General features: G+C 40.7%; 1 protein-coding gene across 1 annotated transcript; it reads right to left on the minus strand.

Annotated features, from left to right (window-relative positions):
- Window positions 1-2,492: 2,492 nt before the first annotated feature.
- Window positions 2,493-4,571, minus strand: LOC125235141 (bromodomain-containing protein 4-like). Its single transcript, XM_048141591.1, has one exon. The coding sequence runs from the start codon at window positions 4,569-4,571 to the stop codon at window positions 2,493-2,495; it is 2,079 nt and encodes a 692-aa protein (XP_047997548.1).
- Window positions 4,572-15,662: the final 11,091 nt, after the last annotated feature.

Here is a 15,662-nt window from a genome sequence, read left to right on the forward strand (position 1 = left end):
TTCAAGGATGGCGTTGTCCCCGTGGTCTCGGAGAAGACTGGCTTGAAATGACATCAACACCTTCTGACAGCCGCGCGAGTTTTTCGAACTACCCGCACTTGGTTTTGATTATCAACTTGAACTGTTTGCGCACTAGGGATGTTACTCTGTCGACATACAACACTGACGATATTCGATTTAACGACTGTCGATATTATTTTCGGCTTACACTTATTAATGACAGGATTCCATGTGGATGAGATCCTAAAACCTTCGTCCCGATTGAAATTGCGATGTTTTTTGATTTCAATGGCTTCACGCACTTGTCTACTGTAGAAATGGCGTTCCGTGGAAAGGACTTTAGTACTTTAGGGTCATGTAGTTCGATCCAGTGGTTTGGCCCTGACTCTAACAAATGTTCAGCCACGGCAGACTTGTTGACCTGACGATTTTTCACAGCCGCGATGTGCTCCTTTACCCTTTCTTCTATGGTGCGCTTAGTTTCTTAGTTTGCTCCTACATTGGAGAAACTAAGCGTAAGCTAAGCGTAAGCGCAAACAGTTCAAGTTGATAATCAAAACCAAGTGCGGGTAGTTCGAAAAACTCGCGCGGCTGTCAGAAGGTGTTGATGTCATTTCAAGCCAGTCTTCTCCGAGACCACGGGGACAACGCCGTCCTTGAAACGTTGGAGGTCAGTTTAATATTTAGTTATACGCGATTAAGTCCCGGTTTTTAAAAATAATCATTTTAGCATTTTCGCTCCTGTAGCGTCTTAATAGTTTTTTCCTGGGACATTGGACGACATCCGGAAAATTACGGGTCACAAGTCACAACTAGATGAGGCTAGCCCCGGACCGGGAGAAGTGGCGTACCGTACTAGAAGAGAGGCCTTTATAAATCCTCATATCCAGAAGATACTGCCTGCTATAAAAATTACATCCTGTTTGAAGTACCTGAATCAAACGACGGTTATTGTTTTATAAGTTAATAATATTTAAATAAATAAAAACCTTTACGAATAGCCATAGAAAATCATATAAACATAGAAATAAAATAAATGTTCACTTCATCAGGAACAAAATAGATATAAGCAGCAAACGAGATGTACGTACTGTAGATTAATGAAATAAAACTATGGAAACGGATTAAATCGCGTATAATGAATTAACCGTTTCCATAGTTTTATTTCATGAGTAGGTAACTATCGCGGTAACCGAAGACAATATTACTGTAGATTAAATTACTGGTAACTTTTAGGTGCCAAAGAATTGTCAGCTTTATTAGGTAGTTCAGGTAGTTGTACTACAGTTATTATCAAATGCATCTTATAGTTCATATTAGTTACTTATGTTACCTAAAGATAATGTATTAACGAGTGTACTTTATGTAGATAGAAAAGGTAGTTTGTGTGAGGAATAAAATGTGAAATGTAATGACTTGTATTTGATTTTAGTCCTTTAATTGTTAGAGATGTTGAATAGATAATAGACTTTACCATTTCTTTAATTATGAAGGTGACTAATGAGATTAATCTGGGGTAACATTTGTCAAGTACTTACCATTACATTTAGCTATAATTATGGTACTTAATCCAATGAGAAATTTTGTATATAGAATGCGTGGACATCAGAACAGTCGAAAAAAAATATCGGATCTATTTTCGGTACGTACTTTGGTTCAAAACTGTTGTTCTATTTAAAGATAATGTAAGAAATTTCTAGGTTGAAGAGCACATTAAAGGATTCATTCAAAACTGAAGGCAGTTCTTATAAAAAAGCCGGGTCAGCTGGCTTAGGACTTGGACAAGCTACCAAAGGGAGAAGACTTGCGCAACTCTGCATTTTTTGCTGCACTTTTTGCTGCACCAACCTTGCTCCAACTGGGTCAATGCACTCGCCAACTTTTTGTTTTCCACTCAGACCTTCACCCATTGCCGTGACAATCCCAATCGGTTTCAAACCACTATGAAATCGATTTAGAAACGTTTATTAAGAAACTTAAATTACATTTAACTAAGTATAAAAATAATGTTTAACAATGCAATTACTAACTAGAAATCACAATTGTGTAAGCTAAGACATTGAGTGACGATTTGTTAGACCTTCTGTATCTTTTAATAATACAGGTGCCATTTTTCAGCACTAGTGCGAATGAGTACTTTCCGTGCTTATGTCGAAACTTTGATGAGGTAGGTACTTAGAATTTTCTCTTTTCCCCACTTGTATTGTAAATAACTATTCTATAAGGTTGACAGAGGGTCAGTCAATGTCTTAGTCGATATAATAAATAACAAGGATTATGGCAGGTGCTTTCTAAACCTTTTCCCAAATAACCAGATTCATAATAGAGAGATTTTTGGCCAATATTTGTAATTTGCAGCCTTTGGTCTACTTTTGAGAATTTCTTAAGAATTCATGGAAGTCGTAGGTACAGATTATTAGAAGTATATTTATAGGGGTACTAGAGAATTGGGAATCTGGTCATTAGAAAATTAGGCTTGAGCATAACGGGACTTAAGAGCGTTTAGGTTTCCTCTGAGCGTGATGATGCGTGTAAGGGTCATCCTGTTGCACATTGGTCGCCCGCAAGAACTTGCTTTCGTAGCCCCTCTCTCTCACTTTCGCGTTGGGACTAAGCTTGTCTGTTCGTTCCCGCTCGTCGGCTCTCTCGTCCTCGCTAGCTCGCTCGTCATCCCCTGCCCGTTCTGATTCGTCCGCTCTGTCCCTGTCATCAACAAGTTTCTCCTTGTCATCGCCTAGACGTTCGTCATCGTCAGTAAAACGTCCGTATTCATTCGTCCGCTCGTCTTCTCCGACCTTTTCAGGATCTTCCTGAAGCCTTTCGTGGTCATCCAGGAAATCCCTTTCTTCTTCTTCTTCCCCGGGCGCGGCCTCTATCCTGGCCAAGTCGGCATCTTTTGTGGGAGGCGCGACGGTTAGCTGCATAAAATGTTTTTCAGTGTCTGAGATTTTGCGTTTGTTGCCGAAATAATCGTAATCTCCTGCGGAATAATCGCCTTCCTCGTCTTCGTCAGCTGACCGACGACTCCGACGCGGCTTCTTGCGGCGACGGCGGGGCGGCTCAGTCTGGACTGCCGGGATCGTATTCTCACTATCACTGTCTTCCTCGGACGACTGCTCTACGCTCTCCTCGTCCCGATCTGGCCTCTCCGGTCGTCCTCGGTTCAGTTTCTTCGGCCGCTTTTCCCTGTATATCGGCGGAACTCGCACGGTGACCGTGTCTATCTGACCCGGATTTTGCTCCGTGGGTGGTAAAACTCGCGGCTGCAGATTACGATGCGGGTCTTCAGTAGTTGTGGTCGATTCTGAGTCTTCCTCCTCCGCTTCCTCTGCTGGTGAGGGCTGTCGCCTCCTCGGCGGTCGCTGACGTTCGTTGTTTCTCTGGCGTTGTTCCCGTTCATCAGATCTCCTCTGAATCTGCTCGGCCAAGTCGCGGTCTCCAAAATGCACGCTACGGTAATCATTATCTGGTAGCCTGTTCTTTTTCTTCTTCTTAACCTCCTTAACCTCTACTTTCGGCGGAGGCTTCTGTTTCTGTTCCCAAAAAGCGCCTACGGCGGTCCCGAATTCTTGCACCGCTTTCACTCCATCTCGAGACTCTTGAGCGTCTTCATAATCGTCATACGCGGGAGCCTCCTCTTCGTCATCATAAGCGAGGTAGTCGTCGCCGGCGAGCGCTCGAGGATTGACCTGATTGGCGTCGACAGTGCGGACTCTGTGCTGCTGCCCGTTACGAACTACAAACGCGTCGACAAAGACGCGCGGTTGTCGCGGCGGGTCAGCGGGCAGGCGCGCCGCTCGAGGTTCTATAGCTACGGGGGCTATCGGAGCCTCTTCCTCTAAAGCTTCAGCCGCCGGTGCCGGCGCAAGCGGGGCCGGGGAGGCTGGCTGGCGATTAAAGTTGAACTGCAGACGGAAATTTGAATTTATAGTTTCGAGATTATCCTTCGGTGGCGGAGGCGGCGGCGGTGGAGGTGCACAAGGAGATGGTGTAGTCGGGTTTGCTCTTGGTTTGGCGCATGGTGGTGGCGGTGGTGGTGGTGGTGGTGGTGGTGGCGGCGGTGGCGGTGGTGGTCTGGGTTTGGGGCGGGGCGCCGCTCTAGGTTTCGGACACGGCGGCGGCGGCGGCGGTGGTGGCGGAGGCGGAGGAGGCGGCGGAGCCACAGCGCGGCACGGCGGCGGGGCGGCAGCTCTCGGAGGCCCACACGGCGGCGGAGCAGGGGGAGCAACCGGCGCGGCTAGCGGTATATCGATCCCGGGCACGGGCGCCAGCGGGGGCGGGAACGGCGCCGCCTGCTGAGGCTTCCTCTGCACATTATATCCGAGCGCATCGGCTAACCCTCTAAACACGATATCGCCAAACGTCCTCTTCTTCCTCACTATCGGTTCATGTTCCGACGTATCATTGGCGCTTAAAATCGTAAAGTTCCCATCTTGTCCTACAACCAATCTCTCACTCAGGTCCTGTGTGGTGTTAACAAGTTTTCCGAGTTCCTCTATGTCACGTTCATGTGTGTCCGCTGCGTCACCGGCGGCGACTAGCAGCAGCAGCAGGAGCGCGGCGGGCCGCATGGCGCATGGTCGAGTGTCGCGCGGCGAGGCGCGCGCGCTGGTTTTGTCACCGCCGTCACGCGTCGCCGCCTCGGATGCAGTGCCCGGTGCCCGGTGGGAAGGATGCGTGAGAAAAGCCGTATCCTAAAGGGTTGTAAACTTATCCTGCAGCCTATATATGTATTTTACCCTTCCACGTTGCCCATGGCCATGGGTAGCCATGTTTCAAAACATACTAGACTCGTGTGGTAACTCGCTAAAAAATTGGCTACACTATTAGTGTATCTAACCCTATAACCCCCAAAAATTGTGCCTAATATATACGTGCCTATACGTATTACGTACATATATTGACGCCTGTTTCCCCAAGGGGTTGGCAGAAACCATGGGTTTCCACTTGCTACGATCCTGATGAAAAAAGTATTTAATGTACCCCTTCCTAAAAATTGTGCCTATTAATAATATATACGTGCCCACGTATTACTTACATACATTGACGTCTATTTCCCGAAGAGGTTGGCAGAAACCATGGGTTTCCACTTGCTACGACCCTGATAAAAAGGTATTTATATGTATGATATAGGTAATATGATAGCGCTATGAGCGAAAGAGGAGAGGTAGGTATTTTCGCTTCTATAACTTTCATAACATTCCTCATACACACATTCCCTGTTTTAAAGTTCTGCTGACTGTCCCGACTGAAGTTAACAATGCCACAAATATGTAAAAAGAAATATTATAGCTTATGTGGGCATATTTTTATTTTGTTGTCGATGTCACTTTTTAATTTCTAGAATTTTTTGCACTTTTTCTACTCAGAATCGTGAGCTCTTTCGATTCTACTAGGCGAGAAAATTGTCCCCGTACAATTTGTGTGTTTCTCTGAGTTACGATCAAACAAGTTGTATGAGAAATTGTAACTCAGTGGAGAAAAACTCGTGAGACATTTTTTTTTGTCCCGCGGAATTGAAAGAGCTCATGATTCTGAGTAGAAAAAGTACAAAAATTCCCACATTTGGAAGAAAAAGAAAACCAACAAGAAAATAAAAATATGCCCATGTGTACCTATATTAAGAAGTAAGTACCTTCAGCTACCAATCATCAGTCATCACTGCATCAGCAACATCAGCTGACAACGTCCTTCACCTACCTATATTTTCTGCCGTACTTTCCGTTATGAACTTGAAATTGACAGTCACGGTGACCTAGGTAGGAATCTACAAGACATCTTACTGAATGCCTGCTAAGCAGGTAGATGGGTGTTTGATTACCACTCTATTTGTATGGCTGCCGAGCGTGTCAGATTTTGTACTGAAGTTGTTACTCGCCTGTAATTTTATATATATGTCTCAGGCTCATAATTTTTGTGTTATTGCAATTAAATATCACGTAAAGAGACATTTTTTAAATGTTTTTGTTGACTGAACAACTTACAAAAATTGACGCCCGAAAACTGCAAGCTGCGATTAAAGACGGACAACTCAGTGGATTTTACTGAGTACATTTGACACGCTAAGTATAGATACGTTTGCTTGATCTATAATATGTATATGATTGATTACCTATTAGCATCTCAGGATTTTGCAAAGTCGACATCAAGAAATAAGTACATACTTCCTTTGTACGGAAGTTTGTTGGTCTTCTAACCAGGTTACCTACGGGTAAAAGTTGAATGTTTCGACCACATCACCTTGCAATGAACGTGGGGTTAGCAACTTAGCACAATCAAATAATTTTCACAACGGTAGATCATTTCAAAATAATAGATCCGTCGATCATTCAATGTTGTCGGGAATTGCGGCTGTTCTTTGTCATGAATTAGATTGTGAGTTCAATCAGTACCTGGTGCATTTTTGGGAAACTTATTTTTATATATAGGTATTTACCCCCATTATCATACATACATACATACAATCACGCCTGTTTCCCAGAGGGGTAGGCAGAGATAACGGATTTCCATTTCCTACGATCCTGACAAATCACTTTCGCTTCACACACTTTCATAACGTTTCTCATACACGCTCGTCGGTTTCGAGTACTTCTGACCTGGCCTTTTTGCAATATTTCCCAGATTTGAACAAGAAAAGTTCGCCTAGGTCTTCCACTTCCAAACCCCCATTAAATACTCAAAAATACGGGTATTCGGGGTAAAGGAGGTTCAGATTGGCCTGCAATCTGGATGAAAATGTCTAAAGATGAATCATGTCACTGCAATCAAATATGTTACCCAACGCTTTGCCCAAGTGGGTAAGGTAAGGGCGTTTTGGCAGGGGCGGCTTATTCCACGATTCTTTCGCCTAGCTACAAGAAGTATGAAGGTACTCATAGCTAGGCGAGAGAATCGTTCGCGGCCCATTCAGTGGTGACGACCGTCGCGCGGCGCAATAGAACTCAAAATGTCTACTCGCTTGTGATCAGTTTGTTAATGCATCAGTGAGCCTTATGTACTTGTATTATTTTGTGACTATGGAGAAAAGCCTCACCTTAGCTTCCCATTGACTTATGCCCTAATATTGCACCCTACCTATAACCTACTCACAGCAGTAATCCACCCAAACAAGGTAGCAGCCATTTAAAAAAATGTTACATGACATAGTTGACTAATTTTCATCAAACATGGCTAGAACACTCCCGACAAATTCAGCTTTCAAACGAAACAAAACGAAATCTAAATCGGTTCATCCGTTCGAAAGCAAAAGGGAGTGTACAAGTTTCTAATGGGCTCCTTGAGTTGCAGGCGTCCATAGGTTACGGTGACCACTTTCCATCAGGCGGACCGTATGCTTGTTTGCCACCGATGTAGTATTAAAAAAAAGTTACGATGCCCCAGATACACAACACACGTCATACTTATAACACCCCGTCGTTTTTGCGTCGCCGTCGGGGGTCAAAGTCAAAAACTAGCTACGGCCCTGGAGTCGATTCAAAAACCAAGTCTCGCATCTACCAACGTTATGCATCTAAGTCCGAGACCTTTCATTTCGCCATGGCATAATAAGCTCGGTTGATAACTAATTTGCCACGCGCCTTAATTATAATTATACTTAGATTGGTACAGTGGCAAACTACTTGGCCCCTACACCGGGTCGTTTGCCAATTCATTTTAAAATTAATTGAAAAGGGATAGATTTTCTTTTGGTTTGACTGAACAATATTTTATGATTGTATTAATATGTTTGTACTTTATGGTTGTTTTGCCTTCGGTACTAGGGTATAAAAACTGTGGTCTGTGGTGAAATAATTATTATCTAATTTAAAGTTGTAGATAGATTTTGCGACATGTATTTCTATAGGTGGTACTTACTTGCATTGGATTATTTGCAGTCGATGGCTTTATCAAAAGTCCACTTTACACATGTAGATTAGGTACTTTAAGTAGGCACAATTATATTTAAACTACCTAGTTAGAAACAGACAAAAAGTAGCCTATGTCACTCTCCATCTCTTCAACTGTCTCCACTGAGAAAATCACGTTAATTCGTCGCTTTATTTTGCCGTGAAAGACGGACAAACAAACGGACATGTTTGTGTGTCTTTCCCATTTCTAATATTTCTAGCCTTATACTGTGATATTAGTATGGATATCATACAGTACACCGAAACCCTTATTGGTACGAAGCCTGGGTTTGAAAGTCGCACGTCCAGTTCATAGGTAATACCTATTGGTTCGTCCCATAAACCTTTCCTCTACTTATATGTATATACCAGTGGCGGCTGGTGAAAATTTCTGCTAGGCAATACTGAGCAAAAAGAAACCTACCTACATTAGGTACTTTACTTGTAATCAATTTTAGGCAAGCCTGTGGGAATCGGCTTGTATGGATCAGGCGCTGCTGATAGGTACGGAAATGTATGACCGTCTGTGCAAGGTGGGTATGTCTCAGGTATATGTACCTACTTAACTAATTTTCTGTATTTTCTCTGTTGATTTTTTGTTAAGAAATATTTGTTTACATATTAATATTTCTTATCAAAACGGAAAAAATGTCAGCTGCCGGCATATTATGCTTCCAATTTTATCACTTATCTATGTGGATAAAGCATCCCTCACGCTTTGGCAAGTTTGTTAGTGTGAGAGTGACAGATGTCTTATCCACATGGATAAGTGATAAAATTGGAATCATAACATAATACGCTAGCCGGCGGATATCCACGTGGATAAAATATCTGTCACTCTCACACAGGCATACTTGCCAAAGCGTGACGGATACTTTATCCACATGGATAAGTAATATGCCGGAGATCACTCGAAAATCACCTATATTTTATTTGACAGGATCCATTACATGTCAGTCAATATTTTAATAGGACACTTTTATCTAAGACGTGCTGAGACACAATATACAAAAGACATAATTAAACAATCCAATAGAAGCTTTGATTAAAGTAAAATAGCGGAAGATAGGTGACGCGCCACTCAAATGTGGCCCTCAAAAATCAAGCTCCGGGAGCTTGATTGCTTTCAGTTGCAATCGGCACTGCGTGCGCATAGGATGTCGTGAGACGTGTGACGTGAGGAAATTATAAATTATTTTTTATTGGTAAAACGTAACCAAAATGCTTTCGTGTGCTTTTATGCGTTGCACAAACCATTCTAAAAGGAAAAACAAATCGCAGGGAATCACATTTCACTCGTAAGTACATGAAAAAAATATTTTCTAAGATAATTTATAAATTCAGTCTTTGTTTTGACGGCCATTTTGCAGAGCGGGATAGAAATATAAGTTTCATTGACGTGCGACCAAATACGCATTATACATTAATGACGCTCAAAGATTGCCTTTTGAGATTTGCCTTCGCGGTAGCGTCAGCATAAAATGTTGATCATAATAAATAATTCATATAATAATACTTTTACCTGGTATTGATTGTTGATTGATTATATTATTTTTTTGTTAAATGATATTTGACCTCATTTTTGCAACAAACTTTAGTAGTACATTATTTTGTTATTTTTATTTACAAATAATAAAATGATGATCAACTAAAGTTTGTTGCAAAAATGCTTGCCTTATCAACAAGATTTTTTTTAATTCACTCGCACCAAAATATGTTTATTTGTTTTCTAGTTTTCCTGGAGATGAACTTGTCAGACAAAAAAGGCGTATTGTAGTGCGTAAACAACGACAAGAGCCAGACTGGACGCCTCGACTTTTCTCGCTATAGTGAGGGGAAAAGTTTTGTAAATAACTATTATTCTAAGTATAGGAAAGTACCCTATCGTAAGCATTTTTTATAAAGTTTGTCTTAAAGAAAAAATATGAGGTCACTATTTTAGTTCCATCAATTTCTGCCATCTATTCTATTTTCAAAAAGTAATAGTGTGTTGTGAGTGAGATTAGGGTTGCAAATAGAAAAAAAAACCAAATGTTTTTTTTTTTTCAGAATTATGAAAAAAAAAACCGAGCATTATGATACTTTTTTCTAAATATGTTTTTTTTTTCACATGAACAAATAATTCGACAATAACGGTTTTTCGTGACTTGTAACGTGTTTCAATAACAATAACGTACATTTTAATACGATTAACATTCAGTATACAAACGTTTATTGGGGAATCCCCGATGCTACGTGCAGCGTGGAGAGGCGGTCGTGTTGCCAACAGTAAATAGTGATAACTACCAACTACAGATTTCGTAAATGTTACTTTTATAAGACCAGAACTTAAAGTAATTTGATTAAATTCGTTTAATAGTTAACATTAAGTCTAAAAAAACGTATAAAAGTATTAACTGCTTTGCAAATTTTGAGATTTCGTACTTTAGAAAAAAAATACTCCAAAAAAAAACTTTTTTCTTTCACGGTTTTTTTTTTCATGTTTGTTTTAAGCCAGAAAAAACCGTATTTTTTGCAACCCTAAGTGAGATACATGTCATCAAGCTCTTATATTTTCATTTCAATTTTACGAAGTTTCATTTCTTTCACGCGGAGGAACTCCACGCGCTTTTTTCTAATGTCTGTATCAAATAAGATATTGTTGACAGTTGTGGCAAAAAGTGCCTCATCTAAATTTTGGTGAATAAGTTCATAATTTAGTTTAAAAATAAGACGTAATAAATATTAAAAAATATACTTATAATTATGTTTTTTTTGGTAACCCTACTTACCCAAACCAAACATCGCTCCACAGTGCAAAATAGTAAAGTAATAAATAATAAGTAATTTATTTTGTTTTCATAAAAAATATGTTGCATAATTCTTATACTCCAATTTGTCTGCTGACGCTTCTTGATTATTTGCAATGACATTTCTTTTTTTTTAATCTTTTTAAAGAGCTTTGACATGACACTAGGAAAGAGGCTCATCTCGATGCGCGCGTTTGTCTCGTTCGCACTACCGTCGGAATAAATCGGTGTGTCTCTGTCGTTCAATAGCGTAAATTTACATAGCTGTGTGTGTCTGCTTGTATGTAGTAGTGTGTAGTGCCCACGTAGTGCCATTTAATAGCTGACAATTAGTATGACGTGCCGTATCTTCCGCTATTTTACTTTAATCAAAGAATAGAAGACATAAACAATAAAGTAAGCCTCTTACAAGTAAAGCCGAGCGCCTAATCTTTAAAACGAGGCTAAATACTTGTTCGGCTTCACAGTAGTGAAAATTGGGCAGGCGGTCAACTCGACTGCGTTATACTAGTGCAAACGCAAACCTCTTACCACAAGTCAGCAAAAAGGGCTGATACACTATTGTAACTTGTTTGACCAGGACCAGTCTGGAGAAGCTCATAATCACGGGACGCATGGCGAAATGGATTCTTGGGCACACGTTGGGCGGACGGAATGGAATAACGTCTGTGACAGAGACCACATTGCGGGCCAGCATGCACCGGGGCCATTTTTTTTCAAAGTTGTCCACCCCACTTTTTTTTGGATTTGGATTTTTTTATGTGGTTTCCACTCAGAATCGCGAGCTCTTTCAATCCTAATAGGAGATAAAAAGTGTTCCAAGGGTTTTCTCCCATTGGGTTACCATTTTTTCATACATTTTGTATGGCGGTAACGGAATGGAAGGTTTGAAAAATATATGAAAATCTTGGGACGTTTTTTTTCGCCTATCAGGCCTACAATATCTCCTATAAGCCGTCTTAAGCCTGGTGCAAAAATATCACCGGAGAGATTGCGGTTAAGAAAATGCTAGGCGTTTAAACGATATGATTTCATACTCAACAAGACACCCCAGCTGATGCTGCTGCTTAACTTATACTTACAGGTGTGCGTTTCACTACGCTCACGATTCAATTTACGCCCTGGGGGCCGATTTTTGAATCTCACTTTCACTAAAATACCGGTTGAAAACGGTGAATTGCCTATTATTTTCGGTGACAATTTTCTGAATTCGAACGCCGTGAGACTCAAAAATATGTAATTTGGATCTTGGTTCCCTTATAGCACAATTCACTATTTTACATAACCATTTTTTAGGAAAGGCCTTTTTCAGTACTACCTACAGGATCGCGATTTTTGAATCTCGCATACGGGATTTTTTCGACTTTTGACTTGCCTATTATTTTCAGTGACAATTTTCTGAATTCGAACGCGTGAGACTCAAAAATCGGCCCGCAGATGGTGATGTTTGCCCGCACTCCAATACATTTCTTATCAGGTCGAAAGTGTCGAAACTTCAGAGGGCCATCTCTATTGAAAAACGTGGTACGATACACGTGCGAAAAGAAAATTCGTAACTCGTGTTGATTTAATTCGTGTTTTAATTGATCGCCACTCGTTTCGAACCTCCTTTTTTCCGCACTTGTATCGTAATATACTATTTCCACCTTAGCCGCAATATAACTATTTATTTGTCTTAATCTGTTCATGACCCCACATTAGTCGGGTTCCGCAGCTGAACGATATAATTACCGTGACAAATAAAGAGGGGCAAAAACGGCGCACGCGCTGGTAGGGTGACCAGCCGACCGTGGTCTTTGAAAAAAAATATCCTTTTCAGTACAGATGGTCGTTTTTTTACGCACTAGTGCGAGAAGTGGTTCATTATATAACAGGTCGAAACTTCGGAAGCTCATCTGTACTGAAAAACGTCGTACGATACTCGTGCGAAAAGGAAATTCGCAACTCGTGTCGATTTAAAACACTCCCTTCGGTCGTGTTTTAATTTATCGCCACTCGTTTCGAACTTCCTTTTTTACGCACTTGTATCGTAATGTACTATTCTGCTAAAGTTATTTTATAATTTTTAAACTATTAGAATAAAAACTACCGTTATAACTAATATGATCTTCTTTATATCTGGATATTGGTCGTGACTTTGGTACAAAAGATGATAACTAACTTTGACAATTTGATTTGTTATGGTTAAGTTTTTAAAATTAAATGTCCTCAGTCCATTGGTGGGACTACACGTGGGTACTGTGGGACGACAGTGTACGGTGGTTGGCACTTGTAAATTGATAGCTAGATTTTACAAGGGCACGTGGACTATCGGCCGTTGACAACAAAAAAGTGGCTAAACGCGTTTCGAGATTAATTCTTCATCAGCTTCTCACTATAACATTAGTTATCGATATTACACTTTAAACAACATTAATGAGCAAAAGAAGGAGAAATTATTCACGACACGATACCGCTAAGATGGCGTTCGAACCGGAAGTCCCTTTGTTAAGGTTTTTGAGGTTAAGTGGTAAGTGTATAGTCTCTAGTACCTACTCTATTTACCATAGCTGGGCATTAACTCGTTAATCCGTTAATCGTTAATTAACGAAGTTAACATTTCGGTTAACGAATTAACTTTTAAGTTAACTTTAAAAAATGTTAACGGATTCGTTAACTTCCGTTAAATTTCATCGAGTCCGTTAATCGTTAATCCAGCACCCCAAGCGGCTCGCTGCGTCGCGAATACCACGTCCTGACTGCTACTGTAAAAGCCCGTAGTACTCGTACGGCAAAACCTAGTATTTATCGGTAAAAGCAGATCCGTCGGTTATAAACAGTCTAAAGACCAATTGGCGACTTTGGATCACTTATTCGAGATCTTCTAAATCTTATTAGACGTGCTAGATCGATCACTAACCTGGGAATAGAGTGCAATCATCAGGCATGACAGACAAATCGCGCAACCGACGCATCGAGTCCGGCGGGCCTTAGATTACTCTACCAAGTTATCGTGGCCCACAGCATCGAATTGTCGTCTCAAATCTCAATCTGAAGAACCGACGCACCACGATCGCGACCGCATGAATGACCCAATAATTACCAATCCGAAGTAAAACCTAGATTTAGCCAACCAATGGCGGTAAAAGCCCGAAGAGACCGTAATTATTACATTTCGGTTTTTTACCGATTGGCGTCACAGGTTTTAATGGTTTTTGGTGGATACTAAGTAAATACAAATACATAATACCTACAGTGAAGTCCTATTTTTATGACGTGTTAACGAATTATCGATTAACTTTAACTTCCGTTAAATCTACCGACATGTATCGCTTTAACGATTAACGAAGTTAACTTTTTAAGTAACGGATTAACGATTAACGAAGTTAACTATTTGATTAACGGTTTTGCCCAGCTATGCCCGACTCGACTAAAATAGAGGGTTAACCCACCATTTTATATGGAATTTGACAGATAACAGCCCACTAACCCTGAGTTAAGTGGTTAGTGCAAGTGGGCCTAAGAAGATGCATTTGCTGATCTAGATATTGTGTACACGCAATCTGTGTGTTTGAGATATCAATAAACTAGAGTTGAGCCATCATCGACTAAATTGTCGTAGTTCTCGTATTAAATGCAACTTGTCTCCTATTTAGCTCACATCATGGTTACCACAGTTCCTGGTACATTTGCATGCCGCCTGTCGCTCAGCTGTTGCCTGTTTCCGACCGGTTGATCGGCTGATGTTTGAGAGACAGTAATGTTTACTTATCGGACCGTACAATTTATATACAGACGTAACGTAATTTACTGACTTTGATAGCGCTGTAGTAATAAGTGTGTAAACCGGATTAGATACCTACCAAAGATAAAGCAATCAAGTCCCCTAGTGGTGGAGAACCCGGGAATAAAAAAGCAAATCAATTACAAAATTAAATAAATATAATAATTTGATTGGTTCCCTTTAACTTTGTGAAAACTGTTCACCCAAAAGTCCGGACTTTTGGGTTCGGGAAAATCGGTGTCTTTTCTGATGGTTGTCCATCAGATGTTTGTACATTATTATCATATATTTTTTCCCCTACTTTTCCTTATTGTCACATAATACCGTACCTTTTATTTTTTTGTCATGTACAGTGAGCTGCAAAAGTACAAAGACTGCAGGACGCATTCATAATTTTTCCATGCAATTTCGCAGCATTGCCTTCAGTTGCCAGGGCAGGAATCAAACCATGCAGTCGCGCCAGAATCCTAAAACCGCTCTGCCATCCGGATCATGGCAAATTAAATGTATTGTTCGAAATGTTTCATCAGACAACGAAATGACGAAGCCTGCGCTGCGTTGCGGATTTAAGAATATGGTCTCTGAATAAATAATGTTTCATGAATAAGTACTCAAATCAGGATCTTCACGCATCATGTGGATTTCTAAAACCATGTCACTTGTTTGTTACTGTTAGTGCGTTTTCACATTATCCGATCCGATATCGGATGTCGGACCGATATCCCATACATTACAGGCGCCATCTTGGATTTTTTCTATTGAAATCCTTCCGACATCCGATATCGGATCGGATAATGTGAAAACGGCCTTATGTGATTGAATTAAATCTTGAGGTTTACAAAATAATTGGTGGATCTACCTGCAAAATGTACCCTGACAGAAATGTTGAAAGTGAAACTGATTGGAACTTTACTTTCCAGTCCTTAATGAGGCTTTTAGTATCGCTGCGAGCGTTTTATGTGTGTCCGTGCGTGCGTTGTCATAACAATTTCTCATAAACGAACTGTAGAGCTAGCACATGTTTGACAATCTCACCGCGACCACCCGCGACATAGATCATACGTGTTTTTTTAATTGTATTGTACAATTGTATGATGTACCTAACTACTTAACTAGTGGCGACATAATTACACACTAAAAAGGGCCAGAAATTCAAATTTTCGACGGGTATTAAATAAAACGTTTGCTCCTACATTTTTTTTTTCAAAAATGCCCTACAGTTTT

The sequence above is a fragment of the Leguminivora glycinivorella genome, chromosome 17, assembly GCF_023078275.1.
Source record: "Leguminivora glycinivorella isolate SPB_JAAS2020 chromosome 17, LegGlyc_1.1, whole genome shotgun sequence".
NCBI lineage: Eukaryota > Metazoa > Arthropoda > Insecta > Lepidoptera > Tortricidae > Leguminivora > Leguminivora glycinivorella.

Bases quoted from the DNA above. Each gene is read 5' to 3' on its own strand.
- LOC125235141 (XM_048141591.1), bottom strand. From the start codon at position 4,571: ATGCGGCCCGCCGCGCTCCTGCTGCTGCTGCTAGTCGCCGCCGGTGAC.